Source organism: Eriocheir sinensis, chromosome 28 (genome assembly GCF_024679095.1).
Source record: "Eriocheir sinensis breed Jianghai 21 chromosome 28, ASM2467909v1, whole genome shotgun sequence".
In the NCBI taxonomy this organism is placed as follows: Eukaryota; Metazoa; Arthropoda; class Malacostraca; order Decapoda; family Varunidae; genus Eriocheir; species Eriocheir sinensis.
The window spans coordinates 5,155,726-5,183,593 of NC_066536.1; the positions used below are offsets into that span (position 1 = coordinate 5,155,726).

Here is a 27,868-nt window from a genome sequence, read left to right on the forward strand (position 1 = left end):
ACTTCACACCGCCTCTCTCACTAAATCAGCTTCCTCGAGGTTGGGCGTTCTGAATCGTCTCCGCCAGTTCTTCTCCCCCGCACAGATGTTTTCCATTTATAAGGGCCTTGTCCGTCCTCGTAAGGAGTATGCATCTCACGTGTGGGGGGGCTCCACTCACACAGCTCTTCTGGACAGAGTAGAGTCTAACGCTCTTCGTCTCATCAGCTCTCTTCCTCTTACTGATATTCTTCTACCTCTGAAATTCCGCCGCCATGTTGCATCTCTCTCTCTCTCTGTCTTCTATCGATAGTTTCATGTTGACTGCTCTTCTGAACTTGCTAACTGCATGGCTCCCCCAATCCCGCTGCACACGATTTTCTACTCATGCTCATCCCTATACTGTCCAAACCCCTTATGCAAGAGTTAACCAGCATCTCCATTCTTTCATCCCCTTCACTGGTAAACTCTGGAACAGCCTTCCTTCGTCTGTATTTCCTCCTGCCTATGACTTGACCTCTTTCAAGAAGAGTGTATCAAGACACCTCTCCACCGGTAATTGACCTCTCTTTTGGCTTTTTTGGGGAAGCGGCGAGTAGCGCCCGTGAGCCGTCTCCTTTGATGTAAAAAAAAAAAAAGTCCCCGCCCACCCACACCACACCCTGGCCAACCGACGCCCGCTGAGGAATCTAGAGGTACCAATAGATGGGAATCGTCAGTAAAATTTGGAGGGAAAAGTTAAGAACATCAAGGTGAATGTCAAGACGCTTACATTGGCGTGTGTGTGTGTGTGTGTGTGTGTGTGTGTGTGTGTGTGTGTCTGTATATGTGTCTGTGTCTGTGTCTGTCTGTCTGTTTGTGTGTGTGTGTGTGTGTGTGTGTGCGTATATATATATATATATATATATATATATATATATATATATATATATATATATATATATATATATATATATATATGTATACATATATATATATATATATATATATATATATATATATATATATATATATATATATATATATATATATATATATATATATATATATATATATATATATATATATATATATATATATCATGGCACTTTACAAAACATGATTGTTCCTAGAAGACCACACCTGAACACACATCGTGCTGCTAGAGGTGAATGCGGTCATGAATCACTGAGACGATTATACTTCTGATTATATATTAGATAGAGAGGAGTAAGAGGTGCACCTCACCTCACGCGACCCTTGTGTTCGTTTTTGTCTCTGGATGATGACAACAAGAAGCAGACCACCAAGCTCACATTCATCGGCAACACGCTGCTGAGGAAATTCTCCTTCTGCAGCACGGAGGTGAAGTTGGAGCTCGTATTCAGGAGCCACTGCTACTCTCTCTACTGCAACTCGCTGTGGTCGCGGTATAGGGCTGCCTCCATGAGCCGTCTTAGGGTCTGTCATAACGACATCCTCAAGCGGCTTCTGGGGCTTCCTAGATGGACTAGCTCATCCTTGGCCATTACCGGGCACGGGATGAACTGTCTTTCTGTGCTGCGTCACCACGCCCCGTACAGTATGACGGGGAGAGTGGAACAATCTGGGAATTTCATCATCACCTCCGTCTGACAGAGCTCGGCCTATGTATGTGGAATTGTGGATCTATGCGGCGGGAGTGGCCGGGCCTTCTGTACGTGTAGATTGTGCATAAGTGTGCCGTGCACACGCATATATAATTATAAGGTATCAATTAGTTAAGCGTTATGTGTCTCCTTCGATCTCGTTCGTTTTCTTGTCCTGTTTATCATATATGCCGTTGGGCGAAATAAAACTTATTATTATTATAATTATTATTATTATTATTATTATTATTATTATTATTATTATTATTATTATTATTATTATTATTATTATTATTATTATTATTATTATTATTATTATTATTATTATTATTATTATTATTATTATTATTATTATTATCCATTTCCTTTCCTGAGACTCGGTCAGTGTCCATGTCTGTGATCCATTTGTCATGACGAAGAGAGCGCACAGATTGAAACCGTTCGTGTTCAGCACAACGGTAGAGCCTCTTAATGTTATATGAGTTGTGTATTATAGTTTGTTTTTTTAATGATTTGGCCCTTGGTGTGTCTCTTGCCATAACGAAAGGGAGCTACATTTAGTACGTATGCGTTAATGACGTGAAAATGGACCGTTTGGATTTCTATTATCTTGATTCAATGATGTTGAGTTGTCTTATTGCCCAGAATTTTGTGTATGCGCGAAGCTCACATGATTCTTTTTTTCTTTACAACAACTACAAACTCAGCAACAAATGCTGATTTTTAGCTGTCTCCCAATGGCCAAACGTCATTTATGCTCTCACGAGTCCAACATTTCTACTTTTTGCTGCGAATAACTTTAGCAACAAAGGTTAGGATCAATCTCGAGAGATCCTCATGCAGACCTTTACTGCCAATAGAGGTATGGTTCAGGTCGACCACCAGCGCACATCAAAAGAGCCTGACAAACATTGCGCGCGCCCACACACAATAAAAAAAACACACCTCTCCATTTCCTGGTGTTGGAGGAGTGCCCCAAGAAACAGATTATGTCAAGAGCCTCTGATATGGACACGAGTATTGCGTCTCGGCATGAGATACAACGAAACTTTCCTCCTCTATAAAGATTTTAGTAAAAGTCACTAAACTGCGTCGCTCTGGAGGCTGCGACACGCGGCCCTTTTGGAATCAGCAAAAGGATGACACTTCCGACCTTGCAAGAGTCTACTCCAGATAAGTTGACGGAAAGCAGATTGGGAGAGTTTTTAGATGTATTGATATGACGGGAGAATGCATGAGCTGAAATAATTAAATGCATACTTAAGAGATTTGTGAGGCGGATTTCGGTGCATGATCACAAAAACTCCGTCAAACTATCGGTCTTTTTCCGTCAGAGAGTACGACGCAAATGGTTCCTATCGTAAACACCGAGATGGACACCCAGTCGTCCAATGATGACAACCGCATAAAAGGATAAGATAATATTGGAAATTAACCTTTATGATGCGTGTTATCAGTTACCAATCATTCGGAATCATTTGGCCGCGCGGCAACACTGTCTGTCCAAGTTACATAACTTTTTTTCTTCTACTTCGTTGCGATATTTTCTTTTCTCGGTCGAGGGTTGTTTACGTGTGTCCTCAGGGGATGCGTTTCTGCAGCCGTGGCCGAGCTCTGGTCCTGCCTTGAGGCCAACTGCCGCGGTGTTTAGCTGCCTGGCGTTGTTTGACTCCAGCCATGACACCCCTCCCATTACACTCCTGACGACACACACACACACACACACACACACACACACACACACACACACACACACACACCCTACCGGTAGCTCAGTGGTTAAAGCTCTGCGCTTCTAGGCTCGGGCCTAGCAGGCGGAGGTTCAGGCCAAGAATTTCCGCCGTAAAGGAGTGGTTACTGTCCTCCCTTGAGTAAATAGGAGGGGGAGATGAAGTGTGAAAACACATAAAGGATTACATGAACATTCCATGAAGGCTGAGAGTCGATCTGTGCTAGGCTATCATCAGTAGTACCTCCATCCTCCCAGCCAGCAGTGCCGAGCAATATAGAGAAACCAAGTAAGAGGGAGAAAATGTTTGTGCACTATTTTCTTAACCCTCATTTTCGTATTCTTGTGCTTGCATTGCAGTTACAAATTTATTCCGATGCAATGCAGAATTTCCTCAGGAAGACGAAACTGGCCTCAGTTTGTTTGTTTTTTCATGTCAGATAGTAGTGTCAGCAAATCGGGTAGGAGTGAAGTGTGTGCAGTCGTTGGCTTCAAGCAGTGGCGGCACCAACGCCGTGTGTCCCGGAGCCAGCCTCAGACTATAATTTGAACTGTTTGGAAAGGTCTACTTTAACAGTTCACCGACTCGCCACGTGTGGCACTGCCTGTACAGATACTAAGGTCAATTGGAAATGTGCCCACGAGCCATCCCTGCTTGCGTTGTGTGCTGGAGCCTGCATCGTGCAGCTCAACTCTGGCTGCCAGTCACGGGCTCACGGCGCCACGGTGTGTACAGGAATGAGTCTGCATGCAGGGTTGTTGCGAAGGGTTTGGTGGGGTTAGTGAGAGAGAGAGAGAGAGAGAGAGAGAGAGAGAGAGAGAGAGAGAGAGAGAGAGAGAGAGAGAGAGTAATAATAATAATAATAATAATAATAATAATAATAATAATAATAATAATAATAATAATAATTCCCCAGCCAGTTGGCGGCGCGCCAATATTTGTTATGATGACGCTGACATCCTGCTGCCTCCCAGTGCTGCTTCTCATGGCACAAGTTGCTGAAGACAGAGTTGATGGAGTAATTTTAGAGCATTCATCCGACCTTTCTTTTCATTATCTGCCGGTACAAAGCTTTCCATCATATTGGTTGATAGATTCACACCTTCCTTGCCACGCCCGCAATATCTCTGACGTTCCTTGGGCAGAGTGAAGGAAGCGTCTTTTCCTTTAAATCAACGCTCGGTCATGTTTAATTAAACATCTTTCCATTTTACTATATTTTTCATCCATGTTTCATAATCTACCTATCTTCTATTCTCCATTCTAAATTGTTGGAGTTCATACAGCTCTGACATTTGACAGGCACGAATTAGTTGCAGTATTGACACATTCATTATTTTTAATTTGTCTACCCAAATCGGATATTATATTTATTTTTATTGTTTTATCGTCTGTACATGTTAGAGCTATTGTATCTTTCTGGACACCTTATCGCCTCGAGACGCGTCCAGCTAATATTAAACCCACTTTTTTAAAGATATTAGCTTTTAAGGACCTGATAATGCGATACCGGAACGGGTCTGCCTTCAACTGACGACCATGTTGCGTCCTTGACCTCAACGAACCTGCTCGCAGATTTACTTGTAACCATTTCATCTCCATTACAGTCTATTGGACAATTATTCGGCCTGAAAGGTTCCACGACATACACCGTTTACGATGTTGCTGCTGTACCGATATGGCACTAGATGAAGTTAGTGTTTCATCATATGGCTATAAGTTATCGGCCAATAAACTTTAATTTTGTGTCTAAATATTTCCTGCGAATCAGAGAATTTATAGCACAAACAAAATGCGCTTGGATGAAGGGTCAAGTTGTCTCAGACCCTTATCAAATGGTATTGTGCTTCGCTACCTCCCAGCACACTACTCCTTTTAACATCAAAGGCTTTTTCTGCATGGTAGGGACACTTTTACATATTACAGGTTTGTTATAAGATTTTAACAATCAGTTTTAAGTAATTTATATTAGTAGTATGTAACTGTCATTTGTTTAACATACACTCCCTTTGTTTTTTTATTCAGTTCCCAAAAATATTAATATATTTTTTGTAACATTGAGTATAGAATATAATATGCTGCGTTAATATTATGAATATTGTTATCACTAACGCGGCTGATACACTTTACGTAACTTTCATTAACTCCAGCTGATTGTCATCCCTACGGTAAGAAATGTGATGGCCAAATACCTGATAGTACCATTACCTGTCTTTAATGGTGACCTTGACTCTCCCCTCGCTAACGGGGTGGAGGAAGGGCGAATAAACAATGATAATCACGTAACTCAAGAGAGAGAGGAGAGGCTTGGGGGTAGAGGAGGGCGTTGGAGGTAGGCAACGGGAGGTGGCGACGCGGGTCCACCTCGGCCCACGGCTCACTCGAGGAACACAACCTCCGGCGAGTGGAAGGAGGAGCGCGCGGGTTACCTTCCTCAGAGTCAAGACGTCGCGTTGTCACCGAAGCATCAAGTGTGGGCAGGAACACCGAAACTGTTTAGGGGAAAGGTTAGCCCGGGTATTATTTTGTTTTTAGTTAGGGAATGCTTGATCCGAATAATATGTCATTGAAGTGTTGCCAAGGGGAAAAGACTTTACCTTTCTCTCTCAGGAAAGGCAAAAACGTTCGTTAAAGCCTAAATTCGTTATTTTGAGGTCCACAAAAGCGGAAGGAAATGATACAGTTGAAGGGCTTTGTCTGTAGACTGGACACTAGATATACTAACTGTAGGCAACCTTCGAATGAGAGAAAAACGCTCTCACCAAGCTAATCTGTTACCAGCCCAGTTATGAAGGTGGAGCAAACATGACAAGACTAGGATGTGGTTTGCCTTGACTTGTTTTTACTACTAATGAGACAAACTCACACACACACACACACACACACACACACACACACACACACACACACACACACACACACACACCGCTCCGGTGACTCAATCGGTAGAGCGCTGTGCTGCGAGGCTTAACGGTCTCGCGGCGGTTCGAGCCCCACTCAGGCCGGATTATTTCGGTTGACTAGGAGTGGTTACTGTCCCCCTTTGAGCAAGGGGGATGGGGTGTGTGGTGTGTGAGGTCCTGGCAGTGCCAAGATTTACATAGATTTACATAGAAAATCAGACCACACAGACCCCATGGTTCAGACTAGGTGGTCTGTCCTTAAACCTAAGTGATTTTACATTAATCAGAAGGATCCAAAACGTTGCATTTCTACTCTAGATGATATTAAGTTGAAGGAAGTGACGGTCGAGCTTTTTTTGAAGAAGTCAATCGTGTTACACTGGACCACTGATGGTGGGAGCTTATTCCATTCTCGCACTACAACGTTGGTGAAGAAAAATTTGATGCAGTCTGAATTTACTTGTCTACATCTGAGTTTTACGCCATTGTTCCTCGTGCGCAAAGTGTCATCGACCATAAACAATGCTGATCTGTCTACATTCGTGAAACCATTAAGTATTTTAAAACATTCGATCAGTTTTCCTCGGAGGCGACGTTTCTCAAGAGAGAACATGTTAAGGGTGGAAAGCCTTTCTTCGTAGGATTTGTTGCGCAAGGAAGGGATCATTTTCGTTGCCCGACGCTGAACACTTTCTAATTTAGCAATGTCCTTTGCATGGTGGGGAGACCAAAACGACGATAATGAGCACTTGCTCTCGTCGGGAGGGTACCTGCTGGCGAAAGCGAGTCCAACTCGTGATCGGCTACAGTGGTGTTAGGTACGCCTATTAGACGCACCTAACATCACTGTAGCCGATCCGGGTTTCAGTACGTTTCCTAACTAGTAGAAGGTAATGTTATAATTGTATTTCGTAAGGAATCCTTATAACCAAAAACTAACTAAAATTATGGGTATTCTTTTTCTTGAACAGAACATTGAATAAACAACAGAACAATAATATGAAAATACGTATAGCCACCGTTGCCAGGTCATCGTACTCAGAGCACAGTATTTATTGGTTTCTGACGCCTAACTATTGCCAAAAAACATCAGGATCTAACTCTTTTACCGATAACTATAAATTAGTTTCGTTATTGGAGCTCAGAAGACAGTTTAGGGTAGGAAGTCGGGAAATATAATCGGCTGAGTACGACAATCTGGCAACGTTGAGGCTGTAGCCCGCAGGGTGTCAGATACCACAAATAGCAGCATCTTTTTACTGCGCAAAGCAGGTGATGTCACTTATTGTGACTAAGTAAGCTTTCATATTTATCTATTTGTGTATATTTCATGGTGGCAAAGCTTTCATTACTAGTTTCATTTTTACTAGCGACACGAATATGTGACATTTTTTCACAATAGAATTTCACTCAAACAAGTGAATCAGACACCACAGAAATATTACCAGTGTGTGTATGAATGAATACAAAGATAAGCACATACTTTGATTTAACTCTAGGATGTCTCGTGGATCATTAATAAATAAAAACAAAATATCTGGATAGGCTACTCTTTAGCCCGTTACCGGCTATGGCTGCCAAAAAAGTCCCTCCGCCAAGTTTGTACCCCCCCATTTGGTGATTGTCAGGTGCGCCTATTACACACACACACACACACACACACACACACACCGCTCCAGTACCTCAGTGGTTACAGCTCTGCGCTGTTGGGCCTCGCGGCCTGGCAGGCGGAAGTTAGAGCCCCGCTCAGGGCGGGATTTTTCTGCTGACAAGGAGCAGTTACTGTCCCCCATTGAGCAAGGGGGATTGGGTGCGTGGTGTGTGAAGGTACCAGCATAACCTTAAGATCGATTATAATGAACTTTGCTCTAATCGGGAAGGTACTTGTTGGGGATGACGAGTCCAGCTCGAGATCAGGCAGTGGTAAATTACACACACACACACACACACACACACACACACACACACACACACACACACACAAGTCGTGTAAATCTGTTCGGCGTGACCTCAACTTTACTTTTGTTCTGTGATCTAGTGGGGATAAGCTCCCACCGTTATTATTTAAAATTTATTTATCCTAAGTCATGGCTCCAGATCATGGGTATTGTGAGAGTCTAAAACGAAAGAAAGAGAGAGAGAGAGAGAGAGAGAGAGAGAGAGAGAGAGAGGGGGAGGCCTAATTTTGACAAAACCATCCTCATATGCTTCCTTGCGTCATAGGCCTCGATCAAGTGTGGCTACGTTTGGGCCGCATGCCACTCTGATTTCACGGGGTGACCGCCTTTCATACACGAGTTAATAAGAGAGGACGTGAGGTCTTCTTTACGCTGTAGTCACTTGTCAGGTGGGGGCTGGTAGTTTGTTCGTTTGACGCAGTAAAAGAAAAAAAAGGAAACAAATAAAAAAAATATAGCTATATACTAATCATGATATGTAATGGGTTTATATTTCTCCAAAGGCACATACATACATACATACATACATACACACATACATACGTACATACCTACATACATTTATACATACATACATTTATACATATATACATACATACATTTACACTTGCATTATAGTGTTTTCTCGCTACTTTTATCTCATCGGAGTTCGTGTAGTGTTTGATCGTTAGTGCCTGAACACTGGACGAAAAAAACGAGTAATTAAAGCTTATCGCAGGCTGCTCGAGGCGCCGAGGTGACGTTGCGGCGCGCGGCTCGGGCGGAGTTCAGTAGGGCTCAAGCTCAAGGACGTCCACGGCGACAGCAGGAGACAGCTCACCCCCAATGTTATCAGAGATGATCGTACTAATCACATCGTATTTTTCGGTTTGTGACACATAAGTATATTAAAAAGCATCGATAATTTACGGTTTTAACATAGGCTTCAGTTGGATATCGTTATTGGTGTGGCTACGACAGTTTTTTGGGCCTGAAACTGGTAAATGCAATGTTCTAAATACGATAATCTGGTCACGCTCCTCAGCCCGGTTCAGAGGAGGTTCAGTGGGAGGGAAGCTGACGGAGACGGAAACAGACGTATAGGCGAATTGACGTAAACAGACTTATATAGACAGGCATAAGAAAACACAGACAGGCAGACATACGGACTGATAAACATTCAAACACACTAACAGCCAGAAACAGATAGACCGGCAGAAAAACAGATGGGCTGGCAAACAAACAGAGAGGCAAACAAGAGTACAGACAGGCAAACAAACATACATTCATACATACATACATACAGGCAGAGGAGGAGACAGAGCCGTAGATAGTGAGTCAGGTCACCCGCCAACTTGCCTCTATGCCACTCGTTCTCACGGCCTCCTGCCCAGCGCTCCTGCCTCAACACACGCTTCTGGAATCTCAAATACCACCATTTTTATTTACCGGTGGTGAGCCTGTGTTAAGGACTTTAGGTAGAAGCGTTGGGTATTATAGAAGGCAGAACCTGAGCATCGTGGATCGAGATGGCGGGTGATGAACCCATGGCCAAAAAGTCTCCCTACCTACCGCCCTCAGAGAAGAGGAAGAACAATCGATCGTAGCGGCTATCTCTTGATTATTCAATATTTTTCGTAATGATCATCGTTTCGTCCATTCTTATCACTTTCTTATCTTTTAAAGTGTCCACGAACTTCTCCAGATTACTTCCTGATATCTGACACGGCGACTGATGAGTGAACTCCGCTGAGGTGACTGGTAGGAATAGACATGAAAACACCGCAGTGATGGACAAAACTCAAAAGGAAAGACATGTAGATGCCAGTAAGAGCACCAGCGGCCACATGCATCGTTCTTTCAATCATAAAATGTTTCCAATATGTTTTCATTCGTTATAATCCACAGGCATCGCGCATCACGCAATTAACGTTACGCTCAGTGTACACATACACTGATGCAGTGAACTTTACCTCATGTTTCAAATAGGCCGGGTTCCCACTGTCCCGTTTTGACGGTCCCGTCGACGTTAATGACATCAAAATTACGTCACAAAAATGGTGGGCGCTCGGTACTGAGATGGGATCCGTCACGCCGCTTGTTGAAAAATAATGCATGGACCACATGGACGACAGCACCTTCTTGATTGCTGCCTTTGTATACTTGAGGTCTGCTCTGCTGATGAACAATTAAAAACAACAACTGATTGAATTCTCGACCATCTGCCTGCCTATTGAACTCGCTCTATGTTCATAATATTATTTTGGTATGGGAGGAACTGAAATAGTTCGCGAATGACCCCCGGGTGTTCTCTGCAGCAGAAGAATACACTTATTTGCCACCAATCTCCCCGACACACCCGTGGGTTTGTTTACACCCTGCTGCGGCGGTACGTGTGCGTTGGTGCCACACTTTCAGTTTTCAACAAAAGATATTTATTGCCAAACGAAATAGATGTACAAAATGCAAGTGTATCTATATTATTATTATACTGAAATGCATGTATATGTTATTTTATATCTAAGTACTTCCATTTCATATTTTCATGATATGTAGAATATTCAACATCACTGGACAGGCCACCATCGCCGCCGACCCGGACTCAAAAGTTAACTTGGATTCATCTCTGGACGGGCCGACGGGGCTCCGCGCGCGGGGCCCCCCCGCGCCGTCGATGACATCATTGACGGTCGACGGGACCGTCAAAACGGGGAACCCGGCCCTTATACCTATAAGAGGGTTGGAAAGAAAATAAGATAGGGTGTACGAGGTTCAATGATAATATTGTGGCCGTCCTTGGTTTATTGACTGAATCACAATAATACCAAGCGGGACCCAAGTACTCAACTGCCTGTCCCGTACACTCAACCCAGCACGGGAACATCATCACTACTGGGAGCATGATAACTACTGATGCGTTACCATACACTCTAATCCTACACGAGATGTTAATAACATAATAACATAACTTTGTTACAAAATTCTAAACATAAACAACCCGATGTTCGACAAACACACTTCCTTGACAGATGAACAGAACAACACTGGCATAATACAATAAAATGAAATAAAGCAAATCACTTCGATAAATACACGCTTCCTTTACATATGAACAGAACAACACTGACATGATGCAGTGAACTGTTCACTTATCACGGCAAGCGCCGCACACATAATCCTTCAGGTGTGCGGGTTGGTGTCTTACACGGCTCAGGCGCTGTTGCCTGGGGCTGGGTGTTGTCCAGACGGGGTGGGGAATGGGGTGGGTTGGGGGAAGGCGGGAATCCGATATTCGAGAGTTCCTGTGGTCGCCCTCCCCTTGACCCACGGGTGTTGTGGGGATTGGTGACAAGCGCGGAAGTAGGTGCCGACGGTTGCGCACAGACAGGCGACCACTGCCGTATAACTTCACTGAGTATTGTCTGTGCCACATCACCTCCACTACCACGCCCGACCTGTTCCACACCCTTGAGGCGTCGTCCTGCACCCAGACAGGGGTGCCCGAGAATAACGGGGGCAGTGTAACAGCTTCACCTACTGTACCTTCCTGCGCGCGAGCTTGAACCTCCGCCATGGTTCGCTCCTTCTTCCGCAGCGCAGTTCTCCACCGCCGGTTTACCAGATACTGTTGACGTTGCCGGTGTGACGTCAAATCTCATCCCTCCGTCATAGTCCATCCCATCCTCAATACATACACAGGGAGGGTGAATTTCGACACGGTACCGTGTCTTTTGTCGACTGCTCGTCGGGATCTGTCCCACACAAGTTTATTTATATTATTAAAAAGTAAATGATGACGAATGAATGTATACTACTAGGATATCAATAATCACTCCTCTTCTTCTTGTGACCTGTTCCGCTTTGCATCTCTTTTTAGGTCCTCCTTGGTACTTTTTTACACTTGGATGATTCACTTAGTTACTCTGTGATAGCAAAGGTTGGGTTCCGCGATGCAAATTTCAAGATGGGATGGACTATGACGGAGGGATGAGATTTGATGTCACACCGGGACTCCGTCTCTCAGCTGTCTTCCTGCTGCCAGCTGTGCGGGTGAAATGTCTCCCTCTCTTAGGAGAATGTTGAAATATTGGAGCATGGCCTGGGTCGCTTTGCTGTTATGTAGGCTGCCTCCAGCACCGATGTTGCCCCTCAACACCCTCTTGGCCGCTTTGGCCGCCGCCTCGGTGCATCCGTTTGACTGGAGGAAGTGGGCAGAGGAGGTGCGGGCGGTGACTCCCCATTTTTTAAAGAAAGCTCTCATCTCCTCGTTATCTAGGTTGGTGCCCCCGTCTGAATCTATCTCTTTGGGAGAGCCCCACCTCCTGAGAAAGACGAGGAGTCTGGCGATGATTGCACCTGAGGTGACACTTCCGGGGATATGTGCCACCTCCAGCCACCCTGTCACCCTGTCCGCGTACGCAAGATATGTGTGCCCGTCCAGGTGAAACAGATCCATAACCGCCTGCTGGAACGGGAACTCAGGCGGCGGTGTGAGGACTAGTGGCTCCAGAGGCTGTGGGGGAGCGTGTCTCTCGCATTCGCGACAAGATGTTCTGTGGTACTGTAGGTCCGCCTCCATCCCGGGCCAGTATACAGTGGGTCTGGCTCGGTGGGTCATCGAATCGAGACCCTGGTGTCCTGCATGTAGATGGGCTGCTACTTGGTGCCTCAGTGCTTCGGGAATAACTCGCCTCACGTGCGAGTCATCGTAGGTGTACGTCAGATCTTGAATGACTTCGAGCCTATTCCACACTTGATAGTTGGGACTCAGGCACTCGATTTCACGACACCTGTTCTCAGGTCAGTCCCTGGCCCGGACGCGACAGAGCAGACGCTGGTATGCATGATCCCTCTTCGCTGCCTCCTTCACCGTGTCGTGATCCATCACAATTCTCTCGTCGTCGAAGATGGCCACCGTGGCGGCCGCCAAAGCCTCGGCCAACTCCTCCTCGTCAGCCATATCCTCCCGGTCTGGGGCACTTTGATGGTCGGGTAGGGCGAGAGTGTGTCTGCTGTACTGTTGAACTTTCCGGGAACGTATTTGATGGTGTAGCGATACTGAAGGGTTTTTTCTTTAAGACGCATAAGCCGAGGGTTGTGGACATTCTTGAGTGCTCAATCTCCGAACAGTTTCATGAGGGGTTTGTGGTCTGTTACCACCAGCAGGTTGGAACACGCAGTCGGTCGGGGCTTGTCGTAGTACACCAAACCATCTGCTACCAGGTTGCAGATGGTTTTCTTCGCCTCTTCAAGCGGCTGCATGACTGGTGTGGTAGTCATAAAAAGGGCTAGTTGGTTAACGAGACCGTTCCATGACCTTATGTTTGTCAAAGTAGGGCTGTCGGGCATGGGGAAATTGCGCCGATAACCTCTCCTCCGTGGGCGAGTGCTCCTCCCATCCAAGATGAAACCCCACGAATTGCACTTCCCGTTGCGGACATTTTCTTTAAATCATGTTTAACCTTTGGCCTGCATCCTGCACTGTAAAAATAATCGCTCACCTCGCCATACCGAAGAGGGGTGCACGCCTCCAGAGAGAGCTTCACCCTCTGTCCTCGGAAAACTGAATTCTCCCTTTCCCTGGCTGCAGTGATGACCTAAATTCTTCAGCCTGGTAGCCATTTCCAAAACTGTGTAGTAGTTTTTTAATCCTTGCTATTTACGCAGACTTCAAAGGTTTGTAGCATTATTTTATCATTCGGAAACATATTCCATTTACATGTTCTACGATTTTTCTATACAAACATATTCAGTAACTTATCATCCCAAATCCATAGGGCTGTACTACTGTTTTTGTCACTTACTGAACTGAAGCAACAACCTCCAACATAGTCCAAAAGGCATAGCTCAGAGGAAGTTTAATCCGCCACTGCTGTATTTTTGTTAGACAACAAATCGATATGCTCCTTTAATTATATTCAGGCTTTATTGGTCACCTGGTGAATATAGTACAAACGTTAATACAAAAATGTGTCTGAAAAATATGCAAGCACAACTTCACAAGGGTTTCAGGTTCGAGTCTGTCCGACGGCAGACTCATTCATTCATCATTTGATTTTTCTTCAAGCATTAAGGTTTCCAGGAGAGATGAAGCACCGCCAGCGAGAGCTTCTTCGTCTGGTTAAGTCCTCACACGGATTTTTTTACCGACAGTTTGTGACTTGACGAGTACAAAGAAAGACCAAAGCCATGGCAGACATTGGCAGGTCAACGGCAGAACTCCTCAAAGACAGCACACCAGCTCACGTCGTGCAGTACTTTGCGGCCTTCTCAGGTGAGGAATGAACTGCACACGGTAACTCACCAAATATGTATGTATGTGTGTGTGTGTGTGTGTGTTTTATGTGTGTGTGTGTGTGTGTGTGTGTGTGTGTGTGTGTGTGTATACACACACACACACACACACACACACACACATACACACACACCAAGTTTGCAACATTCGCAGGCCGTAAATCTAATGCAACTTTGTCAACAGTGGCGATGGGCGGCCTCAGCTTTGGCACCGGCCTTGGCTTTACGTCACCCGCCAACCCGCTCTACAATGCCACTGGAACCCTCGATGAGACTGAATTAAATTTGTTCACCTCCATCGTTAATTTGGGCGCCCTGGTGGGTGGGCCATTGGCCGGCCTGCTCATCAACGTTCTGGGCAGGAAGGGCAGCATGATGAGCTCCGTGGTACTCAGCCTGGCGGCATGGGCACTAATAGGTGAGGCTTCTGTTCAACCTGTCAAATGTTACACTGAAAATTTTCAGTATTGTGCAAATTAGCTTTTTCAGGTGAAGGGACCAATCACACACATGCACGTGTAGTCCCCACTTCTACGAATACGAGTATCCATTGCTTTGGCTCTACTTATCACAACTCCTGTTTCTCTCTCTGCTTTCAGCGTTTGGCGAGGACTTTGCCCCGTTGCTCAGTGGTCGCATCATCGCTGGAGTGTTCACTGGCATGACCTGCCTAGTAGTGCCCACTTACATCGGGGAGGTGTCCTCGGCAGACATTAGGGGTGCCCTGGGTAGGTGTGCCGCAGAAGGACCAAAACATTTCTATTGCTTCCTAAGTTGTTTGTGACTGCCTTCGTATACAGTATGAATGATCAACATGACCGTCAATTTGAATACTAGCTGGACCTTTCTCGAGGAAAATCCAGGACTCCTCCACTTGCCCCTATTTTCTGTCCACCCCTAAAGGCCACAGGCATCTGGTAATGCCAGGCAGGGTTCAGTGCCTGGGGGCCAAAGGGCAAAGCATTGTCGCAAAGCTACAGCGAACACCGCCAAAGTCCACACAGTAATAAAATATATCATACAAAATATAGTCGGAAAGAGACCAACTTGTTGAATTTGCGGAAAGAAACAGGCTAAGTCATTAACATATCCACCAAGTAAAAAGCAAACAGAAAACCTGAAAATGACATAATTGAAAGATTATGAATAAAACTGACTCCTCTGTAAATCCGGACATGGTAAAGGATTTAACTATAAAATAAACCCCAGTGACCACCGATTGGTAAGATATAAAGTAGACTTAAAATTAAATAAAAATCTGAATATCCTTACACCCACGGGAAAGGCTGCATTTTGTTAAGAATTCAGAACATTGTCGAATCCACTTGATGAGGATGGGGCTACAGGAAACTGCAAATGACAAAATAACCAAAATTATAATGAAAGTAGCTCTAGAAGTAGAAACAAAGGCACCTATGAACTGTAGTTTAGAATCCAAGAGCACAGGTGAGATCACCAGCAATGTTAATTTATTTACAAGTAACTGTGGCGGTTTTACTAGTACAGGCACAAATTTCGCCAAATGCTTTTTTTAATTTTTTTTTATGTTACTTCCTACCCCCATGTCGGCTTTTACAGGATCAAGCTTCCAGCTGATGGTCACGATTGGAATCCTGTACGCTTATGTGTTTGGCTCGTTCATTGATAACACCCGGACCCTGGCCCTGATCTGCGCCATCCCCACGGTGGTCTACGCTGTACTACTCTTCTTCATCAGGGAGTCGCCGACCTTCCACATCGCCAAGGGGAAAGACGACGAGGCGCGAGAGACACTACAGAAGCTAAGGGGTGAGTAATTTACGACGGCGCTCTTCAAGTTTCTCTCAATAAGGCGGTTGAATTTCAAGTCCCTAACGACGCATTTTGAAATTTCTCGGTAACACTAAAAATTTTGTCTCTCCTGCTGTCTGGTGTTTAGATACTTATTTGTGAATGGCAATCCACGAGTAATGTGTCGCTCCCCAGTACTGTAAACTTCTCCAAGGCACAGGTGGCGCCCCAGTGCTGGTTCGCAGAACGTCACTTCACACATAACCAAACACCAGACGGCAGGGCACACAGTTTTTAGCCAAGTCAAATTCTAAACAGTCCATTCACAAGATGCTCGGCTATTTGTTTTCCATTGCAAGGAGTAATCACTCTTTGGTATTATTTCGGTCTTTCACCAGTCTCAACATGGCTCTTCTTACCCTTCTCATCAGATAGAGCTTCTCATGCTGAGTAATTTGAACCCAATATATACCCACCGCAAATTATTTATAGTGCTGTCAGCGATTTTTTAAGTTATTGGGTTCCTTGCGGGCGCCTCAGAGCGCAATGGGGGGGACTGGGAGGGAGAGCGTAGCACCCAAGGGGGTCGAGAGGGCCGAAGACCCCTCCCCCCCCCATCCGTTAGGTAGGATACGTCAAGTTAGGTTGGGGTAGTAAATTTATTCGACACGCAGTGTGGGGAGACGGAAATACGCAGCACAGGACGCAACATGACGGCGGCAGCCCACTACGCGGTCTGTGTGTGAGAAATGTCTCCTCGCAGAAATAAGCCGCTGTGCTGACCACCATGCATGCGCGCTGGGGGAATACACAGCAGGATAATCATTAATTTGCCTTGTTTTGTTCTAGTTTGTCCACTTGTGATCTTTCTGAGCAGTGAGTGAAATATAGAAACAGTAAATAAGTTGAACCTCTCTGCGAGATATTTTGCGGTGGTGGTGACGGGTGCACAACATGCATTGAAAAGTCTCATTTTATTAGTGATTTAATGATTTGCGAAAAGAGCAACAAGCAGAGTAATTCAAAACAGGCCGAAAACTACCAGAAAAAAATAGTTTCTTTTCCCATGCCATCGGAGGGCTTTGGAAATATTTATCTTATTTTTTGTTACAGGATTCAGACTCAGGAGTGGAGGATCAGGGCACCGTTAGAACTTTATTGGACTTGATAACTTTTAAAACTCCTATTAACCTCTTGAGGTAATATGTGGCAAGCTTTTCCCCATTTAGTTGCCCCCTTTTTCTCGTAACACACACACACACACACACACACACACACACAGACCATGAACACATTCTGTATCTCGCCACCGCAGGGAAAAACTACGATGTCGAGCCTGAGTTCCGGACGCTTCGTGATACACAGGAAATCCTTAACCGTTCTACGGTCACCATGAAGGACTTGCTGCAGCCCCACATCCTCAAGCCTGTCCTTATCTCACTGGCCACCATGTTCTTCCAGCAGACATCGGGCATCAACGCGGTGCTCTTCAACCTCGGCTCAATTTTTGAGGTGAGTGGTGGATTTGTTCAAAGGACCCGTCAACACTATCGAGCAGTGCCCGACGGGCAATTACTGTTACCAGAACCCGATCTCATACACACCTTTGAATGGTGGGTGGCGGGCACGAGCGGAATGACATCATACGCGGGGAAACCACAGGCACATCGCCCACCCTATCGAAGAGGCTGGCTTCGCCCGTTTCCCGGCCACGAGCACACATTTTTTGAACCACTAAAAGCTAGTCCTCCGTCTGTTATGTATTATCGCTGTTTTATTCTATGATGGAGAGTACAACACACGAAAACTATCCCATAATGTGGAATCGGCTAAACAACCTTTAAATTAACCATAAACGGGCCTGTCCACAATATTAAGCACGAGTGAAACCATGGAACGCCCATCATTAGAAACTTTTTCGCAACTTTGACGAACAAATCAGCGAGCAGATCGTACCCGCAGTTGAGCGAAATCGCCAGTCACTGTCCAGTTGTTTAGCACCTTCCTGGGCTCAGTTGGCAATCTGTCTCTTGCAGTATACCACAAGTAGGTGCCCATTTTACATGATCTGCGTGTCCAGTCGTCCGTCCAAGTGCACAATAGAACCTGGAAACATTCAGTGGTCAAGAAGAGGTACCAGACAGATATATAAATGATTTATACAGGCAACATCCGTGCCTATGGGACTCTGGTCTCCTTTTTTTACAGCAAAGGAGACAGCTCAAGGCAATAATATAAAAAAGCAACAAAAAAGCCCGCTACGCGCTGCTCCAATAAAAGGTAACAAAAGAGAGGTCAATTTCGGGAGGTGTCCTGAATCGTTTGTTGAAAGAGGTCAAGTCGCAGGCAGGAGGATGTACAGTCAAAGGAAGGCTGTTCCAGAGTTTACCAGCGGAAGGAATAAAAGACTGAAAATGCTGGTTAACTCTTGCATAAGGGATTTGGACAGTATAGGAGTGAGCAAGAGTAGAAAGTGGAGTGCAGCGGGGCCTCGGGAAGGTAGGAAGGCATGCAGATACAAGTTCAAAGTAGCAGTCAGCGTGAAAATTTCAGTAGATGGTAGAAAGAGATGCAACATTGTTACTGAATTTAAGAGGTAGGAAACTGTCAGTAAATGGAGGGGGAGTTGTTGAGACGAAGATTAGGCCCCACTCTGTCTAACAGAGCTGTGTATTTGTAGCCCTCCACACATGAGATGAATACTCCATGCGAGGGCGCACAAGACCCGTGTATATGGACAGCATCTGTGTGGGGGTAAAGAACTGGCAGAAATGATACAGAACGGCCAACCTTGAGGAAGCTGATTTGGTAAGAGGAGATGTGAAATTTCCAGTTAAGATTTTGAGTTAAGAATAGACCGAGGATGTTTAGTGTAGAAGAAGGTGACAGGTGATTGTTGTCGAAAAATAAGGGATAGGTGTTTGGAAGTTCTTTTTACTTCTCATCACGATTAATACCCAACACTACGCCATTTTTTTTCCTTTCCGCTGGACTGCGCATGTTGAGATCAAAGTCAGGCATTGCCAATCACCTATTGGTTGTTCACAGACGTGAATTGCCCAACCTCACCAATCCAGTAGTTTGGAGAACATGCCCGACTGACTTTATCTGGTAAGTGCACACAGCCAGTGCACTGCACGGGCGGGCACTGCCCGATAGTGTGGAGCCTGCCGGGAACTTCTCTATCTGGTCACGCTGCTTGAGAAGCTGAGATAAATATGCACAGCGCGCATTGCCCGCCGGGCACTGCTCGACAGTATAGACGGGGCTTAAGTTGTGCACCTGTGCCATGGCTGAGGAGTCGGAGTCGGAGTGTTAGGCCTCTTTCACACGAGCGGTTTCTGCCGCTTGCCGCCCCGTCAGCCGCACCCTGCCGGACTGCCAGCAAGACCGCAGCGGCAGAAATGCCGCACAGCGGTTTCGATGGCCATGTGTTGCTATGGGCGCGTTCACACATGCGGTGTTTGCCGCGTGCGGCGAGGGATAATTGTCTGTACACACTGGGAGGAAGGGCACGCGACCACTTTTACTGCACCATTGGAAAAGCTGGTATGCACTATATTTTCCATCTTATGAACTTTCAATTAATCTATATTGAAAATATAAGTGTCTTACATATTAATTCTGTATACCTCTGTACAACAAACATCTGCATATAAATTTCAGGGTTATGGCTAATCAAAAATTATCATGACACGGAGCTGCTGATCTCCGAGATTGAAAGACGGCCTTGTTTGTGGGATCCCTCAAGAGAGGATTACAAATATGACTGAAGGAGATACAGAAGCGGATGCGGCAGCACCGCACTTGACCGTAGATGTCCAGGTGCCATGTGGCTGCCGCTCGCCGGAGCGGCAGAAACCGCTCGTGTGAAAATGGCCTTAGTTGGACGCGTCTAGGTGAAGTCTGTACTTGAGTTGGGAGTCAAGAAATCGGACGGTTTTGAGTGGAGACGAAGTCAGCATTGTTTCCTAATGAGTCCACAACCCTGCCCAGCACTACAATGGTGTTTCGGGAGGGGCTCGTAGGGGCATTTAAAACGGTGGTATCTTATATAAATTAACAGTTTTGTGCACTTTTGGTAACGTGACTAAATGGAAGATACAAGTTGCGGATCAATTGCGATTTTGTATTCTATCTAGTTATGTGTGGCTTCTGTGTTAAGAAAAGGAATGATCTATTATGTAACAATAATTATCGTTGATGCGTCATAAAAAAAGGTTCGACGTCAAACTGTAAGCACCAGCAGGAGTGTCCGTGAGCTCCTCAGCAAACTTTCTTTTGATCGTTTTGTCAGATTGTACATATCGCTACCTTTAATTAATGAACACCATTTTTTTGTGTGTTTTTCTTATAGTTCACAATATCTATACTGGAGGTTCCAGGCTCCGACCAATCACTTGGTACCATTTATATAGCGCCCAATAGCAAGTCTCCACAAGACGCTTATTATTTTGGGGGATTCTCTTTCCAGTTTCTCTGCGGTTGCCATTGTTGTGTTCCTGGTTGCCCCCCTGTTCCTAGCTATCCCCCTTTTCTTTACAAACCAAAGGCTCATCGCTATTAACACGGATTCGTGTATGCAGCTATTCACGTGTACACCCTCCCGTGGTGCAATTGGTTAGAGCGCTGAGCTACCAGGCTTCACGGTCTGACAGGGCGGCGGTTCGAGTCGCTCAGGCCGGATTCTTTCCGTTGACTAGGAGTGGTTACTGTCCCCCCTTGAGAAAGGGGGATGGGGTGTGTTCTGTGTGGGGTCCTGGCAGTACCCATAAATCGACGATAAAGAGCATTTGCTCATGCCGGGAGGGTACCTGCTGGCGATTACGAGTCCAACACGTGATCAGGCCATGGTGGTGAATAACATGGCTGTCCCCCCAGTGTTTTCAAGCACGGGTGGGTATATTGTTATATTCTTTCATGGGAAAAACATTCATGAATCCAGTACAGCGCTCTGTTTTGTAATAAGTGAAGTGAAGGGCCAATAAATAGCCTTCATGCAGTGATTCAGGGATAAATTTATAGGAAACAGTATCTTGCTATTTTCAAAACAAAACTGTCTTGATGTGCATATACACTTTTTTTTTTTTTTTTGGGGGGGGGGTGGCTGGCTAGAGGGCATCATAGGTTTATGAGGTGTGTGTGGGGAAGGGTTCGAGCGAAGTGAGCAAAGTCATGCTGTCGGGGGATGCCTGGCATCAGCTGTTAATCAACAAGTCTTTGTTTGTTTACACTACGCTTCTGAGCATGTGCAGCTCGCGGGAGGGTAGCTACTAACAAGGGTACAGCCAGGAACACAACACCGGCAGTGTGAACATGGCAGGCAAACGGGTAGCATGTACTGGATGTCAGACCCATGAGTGATGGCCTACAAACTTTATTGTGGACGATCGACGTTGCTGAGCTTTTATGTTTCACCACGTAAGCTGTGCTACTCAAAAGTGTCATGTATTCCAACCGTGATAAGCCCCGCGACATTTTTTTCAAAAAGTCTGTACGGTTAAGTATCCGGTGTCACGGCTTCGTTGAGGTAACCATATGTTACTGCCTTAAAAGACAACACCCAAACTGTTGTTCAAAAGTGGCACGTGTTCGAATTGTACAAAGCCATGCGATTTTCGGGAAGATAAGTCCATTTGGTTGTGTAGCCGTCGCCATGGCTCCATTGAAGCAGTCCTGCGTTACCTCCATGGAGGACAGCCACAAATAAAGACGCAGATAAGCTTTCTAGAATAAGTAACATATCCTCCAACCGCTTCAGGCACAAATTACTTGTTCTTGTTTCAGTGGGGGGGAAGGGGGTCTTGCTCCTACCAATATATATTTTTAAGGATTGAGTTAAGATTGTGTATTTAACCACATTGCATCATTAGACGCGCGTGTGCGTGTGAGTGTGTGAGTGCATGTGTGTGTGTGTGTGTGTGTGTGTGTGTGTGTGTGTGTGTGTTCAGTGAGCATTGCTTGGTGACGGGATGACAAGGCCAACCAGACAACAGACTAACCAGAGGGGCGGCTGCTGCAGAGCGCCAACACCGGGATGGACTTCAACGACAGCGCCATCGTGGTCGGCATCGTGCAGGTCATCGCCACAGCCGTCGCCGTGCCCCTCATGGACCGGGCCGGCAGGAAGATACTCCTCACCACCTCAGCCGCCGTCATGGCGCTGTCGCTTGGTACGTGCAGCCCCAAAAGTAAACTGCCACCTTATGAACGAAACAATATAGAATGGAAGTTTGTAATCGCAAATGGCTTGTATTTTAGACCTTTTTCATAATACTTCATGTAAAGTAAAAGTGGAAGCTTTATGAGTGATAGCATAGAGAATGAGCAAAAACAGAGGACTGGCGTTTCTCCCTGCAAGTGGCGCGTACCTTAGACGTTTCAAGTAATTTCACGTAAGGGAGGGATTCCCCCCCACAGTAATGACTGACCATATACGTGATGAGCATTGAACATATGCGTGCCAGGACTTATCCCACAACTCCTGAGCTGCCATTGTGTTACTCTGCTTGTTCAGCTATCAAGTTTACACATGAAATGACCTGCCCAGGTTCACTTATTACTAAAAATCGACATTAGAATATATTCAAGCTTTGGATTTACCAATCCATGGTTTTCATGTTATGACTTGCAATTTCTGGGATCGTCTTAACACCCTTCACCTTCCATTACAGTGGCGCTGGGCTTGGCTTTCTACGTGGATGGCCTCTCGTGGCTGCCGCTCACCTCGCTCATTGTCTACATCGCCGCATTCTCTGTGGGCTACGGGCCAATACCATGGGTCCTCATGGGTAAGTAAGGTCTTAGAGTATAGCTTTATGTCGAATATCTTTGAAATTCAAACAAAACAATACAATGTACGGGCTTGAATGCATTCTAAACCAGTTAGCCACTAACCCCTATCTTATTTGAGTGAGGTCCAAACATGTGCCGGTGTGGCGTTGTCTCGTCCCCTGATTTGATTTATCCCATCCTGACCTGCGCATGAGCGTTCTTTGCTATTTTGTCCATTACATTCACTGCACTTTCATTCAATAGCTTATACTAAGCTTACCTTTGATCTTATGCTAATTTTCATGAAAAATAGCCAAACTTAAGCTGCCAGTGACCCCGTAGCTCAGCTACTTTTGAATGGAGAGTATCCCATAAACCGAAGAAAACTCTGAGGAGACAGAAGGACAATCATAAGACCAAAGTTAAGCTTAGTATAAGCTATTAGAAAACAGTGCCGTGAATGAAATGGACAAAATAGCAAGCCCGCGCATGTGCAGATCAGGATGGGACAAACCAAATCAGGGGGACGAGACTTACGCCACACCGGGACCATGTAGAAAGTAGTTTTATCAGAATGATTGTACCCATTTCAATATTCTAGATTCATTTAATATATATCGTTACCACCTCATCATAAATTATCTAAATATTTACTTTTCCTTCTGTTCTTTTCTTCTATTGTCAGTCTCTACATTCCACATACAACCATTACCTGTTCTCTTAGATTTTTTTTTTTTTTAACCTTTATCCGAAAAGTATCAGGATTTCCTTCCATCTATTTTCTTACATACTGTTCCCTTAATACATTGGTCACCCCAGCCAGTGTTTCCCCCTTAAGCCGTGTAGAAAATATCTGGTAACTACGTTACGCAGTGCTTCATGTCCGTATTCAGTAAAGGCGAAGCACGTGCCGGTGAAGGATACCTCCTCACCAGTGACTGTTCTTCCTTCACAGGTGAGATGTTCTCCTTGGAGGTGCGCGCGGCGGCCAGCGGGCTCGCCATCCTCACCAACTGGGGCACGGCGTTCATCGTGACGCTTATCTTTGATCCTCTACAGGTGAGTGTCCTGCTGCTCCTTGCATCGACTAAGCGAATTTTGCATGGTCCTGTACGTCATATTCATTCTCGTTATACTCTTTTATCTCACATTCCTTCCCCAATCCTTTCGGTATCACTAAGACAATATTCCTTCTCTCCATACAGATAACTTGGTCCATTACAATTTAATTTATGATTTAGCACATCAGATCTTTGATCCCAAGTGGTACGATAACATAAAACATTTAATCATTGATTCATGCTGCACGTCATAACGGAGAGACGCTCAGGCACGAGGTGCATTCTAGACAGGCTCTTGGAACAGTCATAAAATGCCAGTGACTGGTGCGTAGGTGTGAGCGGGTCTTTCTCAATTCCTAGTTTTATAAGGTGTCTGCTGCGTAAGTGCACAGATATTCAATCACTTCCTCTCCCACTCTCAGGATGCCATCCACGAGTACGGAACTTACTGGATGTTTGCCGGCATTTGCGTGGTCAACACGATATTCTGTGTGATGGTGGTGCCGGAGACCAAGGGGAAGACGTTGCAGGAGATTGCTGCTCACTTCGGTGGACCCGAGCTGAAGGATGACACCAAGCCCCCTGTAGGTGGAGAAAAGGCGGAGGCCTCTGTATAGTCAGCATCCGCTGGAACACCTTGTATATAACGCCGCGCCGTCAGCAGGACGCGTCAGAAGCTGGTCTCCTCAGCTAGTGTCCTTTGTTGGTCCAAGTCTCTGAATGACACACTTGAGAGTACCTTCTTGTGCTTGATTTCGTACATCGGCTGTTATTGTGCCTCTGTGAAGCATGTCGCCAGCAGGAGCAGTCAGCGGTGTCAGACAAGGATGTGCCAGAGGTCCCGGTGTCGTTTGCTCAAGTGACTCATTGTGAAGTTGATTCTAAGTCTTCAAGGACATTCATTGAACACCATTCCTTGCACTTTTACTTTATGACTGAGGTCTCTTCATCCCGTCATCCCTATGTTTTTGTATATCGTTCTGTTTATCATCAACAGTGGCATAGCTATATACTGGAGGGCCTGGGCAGCCACGGCCTCCTCAGAGATAAGATGGCAACCTCTTGAGCTTCATGTATTAGATTTAAAGAGATTTTTTGTGTGTTTGATTAGGCAAACTGGACAATCTTGTATGGGTATTGCCTCCTCAACGATCAACTTGGCCTCCAATTGGCCCCGTCATATGCAGACCCCGAGCTGCGCCACTGATGACCGTGTTCTCGCTCTCCATCTTCACATGTATCCTTACAGCCTTGCTTAGACTTCTATAGATTTTTTTTTCGCTGGCACGAATGGTTACTGTCCCTCCTTAAGCAAGTGGAATGAGGAGAAGCTCCTAATCATGCCCATAGATTGGTCATCAATGAGCTCCAAGCTCTTTCCGAAAGGATATATCAACAAGAGTCCAGTTATCAGATCGTGAATGAATAACACACACACACACACACACACACACACACAGAGTAAAGGTTTAACTATAGTTAAACCTTTACTCTGAACCAGCCACACTCACAAGCGTATACAAGTTGTATACAACTGGCAGGAGGGTGATGGAGCTGACTAACATGCCTGTTTGTGAAAAGGAAAACCGATATTGTGAAACACTTTGCTCCTGATTAATTAAAAAAGAGGAGAATGAATGACTATTTCGAGGATAACTGACAAGAAGATATTAGAGGCGGAAGCATGAGTGTGGGTTTATCAGTGGGCAGCGATATTTTTTTTTAGCCTTTAGCGCTGGTAGCCTTTTTTGGTGGGGCCCGCTGGTCGGTCCCTTAGAGGAAGTTCATTCTTCCTCCAAGGTCGGTCCAGCGCGTTATGTCGCAGGCGAGTGTTTGATAATGGCGCCATTTTGCTTGACGCATACTACCCCCGTAGCTCTTTTTTTTTTCTCTCTTAGAGAATTTAGATATATCTAGAGTCCGGGTTGACTGGTGGTGTTCAGGACACCATGTGGGTAATCTTAAGGCCGATTTCACAGTCTCTTTCAGTTGTTCTTGTCGTTGCCAATGAGCGGCAATCGCTGCCACCAACAAGAAATCCGATTTCACAGTCGCCTTTAACGGCGCTGTTTGTTTGCATCGGTACCAGAGATTGGAACCTTTGGTAACGCAGCCCTGGTAGCCGGAAGGGCTCCCTAATGGAGCTTACCGATGCAATTTCTTAGCTAATAACTTCATAATCTTTTTTTTTTTTAAAGAATTTGAGTGACGTGAGCTCATTTCACCAGCTGACCAGCAAACTTCATTATTTGTCAACATTATTCACTTGTTATGCTTTATTGGTCAAATTCCTGTAATATTCTAGACTGCCTATGTATGCATACGGCATACATACTCTGAAGTCGGCCCTACTTTGTGAACGATAAATGTGAAGAATAAATGTGAAGTCTGCTAAATCTGCTAAATAAATGTGATGAATGAATGTGAAGAATAAATCTAATGATTTAATGTGAAGAATCTGTCTCGCTGAAAGACACTGCTCTGGTTTGCTAAATAATAGCAGAAATATTTCCTTGTTTCTGTACCCTTGAAAAATTACTATATTTTGCAGACAAAGTATTTTTATCCGGGGAGCAGAAGCGGCACGTGGAGTATATTATAAAGGAGCACACTGTGGTAAAAAGACATATTTTATACCAGTGAACAGAGGTGTACGGTTCGCATTATGGATCATTATGGAAAAAGACGCTGAATGTTTCATTGGGTAAAATGACACTTATATATAGTGTTCTTTAGGGGGAAAAGACAATTTTGTGTTCACTGGAGTATCAGTTGAGTAAACAAACGCGCCCGTGCAGAAACTAGGAAATATTTATTTATAAGACCACTCAGCGATGACTGAACATTTTCAGCTTGTGGTGACGGGCGAGAGTCGTATAAGGTTAGCTTAGAAATCACTGATAGTAAAAAGAAGGGGGATTACAAGCTGCCACTGGAAATCCTTACAAATGTTTAAAGAGTAAGAAAACATTGTGAAAGATTGGAGGGAACATGACAAAAATAAATGTGGAGAATGTCAGACCGTCAGCCCAAAAAGTGACTGCCTTTTCATGCTTAACGATAAAAAAAAGAGGCAAATAATGTGGTTAAAGAAGGTTGAGTTTTACATGACAAAATATAAATTGAGAAAGAACCATAATATAAAACATAGCCGAGAAGAGGATGCGAGATGACAGCAAAGATGGGGTAAAGGCTAGTAGGATGGCAAGTTATTGTAAATAATAATAATAATAATAATAATAATAATAATAATAATAATAATAATAATAATAATAATAATAATAATAATAATAATAATAATAATAATAATAATAATAATAATAATAATAATAATAATAATAATAATAATAATAATAATAATAATAATAATAATAATAATAATAATAATAATAATAATAATAATAATAATAATAATAATAATAATAATAATAAACATGACTAATATAGAATGGAAGTTGACAAAATAAAAATTCTGATTGATAAAAAGATATCGGAGATTGCAGGAGAGTGGAGCGGGTGTTTAAAAGGAATTTTTTACCTCGGGTACAAGTACATAATATTGTGTACTTAAGTACCAGTATACTTTATACATGTACTTGGACCCAAGCCATACACCACACCACACACTCCACCATGCACACACTACATCACACACCCCATCCCCCTTCCTCAAGGGGGAACAGTGACCAGCAAGGATGGCAGTACGGTATGGTATGGTACGGAATTACGGTACGGTATGGTATTTTTTAAGGTAAAAGTACGGTACGAAATTACGGTACGGCTGCCTCTGTTCAGAATAGACTAATATGAATA

At 44.7% G+C, this 27,868-nt stretch overlaps 1 protein-coding gene across 1 annotated transcript; it reads left to right on the plus strand.

Annotated features, from left to right (window-relative positions):
• The first annotated feature begins 5,655 nt into the window (after positions 1–5,655).
• On the plus strand, positions 5,656–26,564 carry LOC127004404 (facilitated trehalose transporter Tret1-like). The gene is made up of 10 exons (XM_050872062.1): positions 5,656–5,823; positions 14,310–14,430; positions 14,635–14,868; positions 15,050–15,178; positions 16,029–16,238; positions 17,536–17,732; positions 22,243–22,393; positions 22,895–23,011; positions 23,950–24,053; positions 24,478–26,564. Exons 2-10 carry the CDS (start codon positions 14,346–14,348, stop codon positions 24,670–24,672), a joined length of 1,422 nt encoding a protein of 473 aa, XP_050728019.1. The 5' UTR covers positions 5,656–5,823; positions 14,310–14,345; the 3' UTR covers positions 24,673–26,564.
• The last annotated feature ends 1,304 nt before the right edge of the window (positions 26,565–27,868 follow it).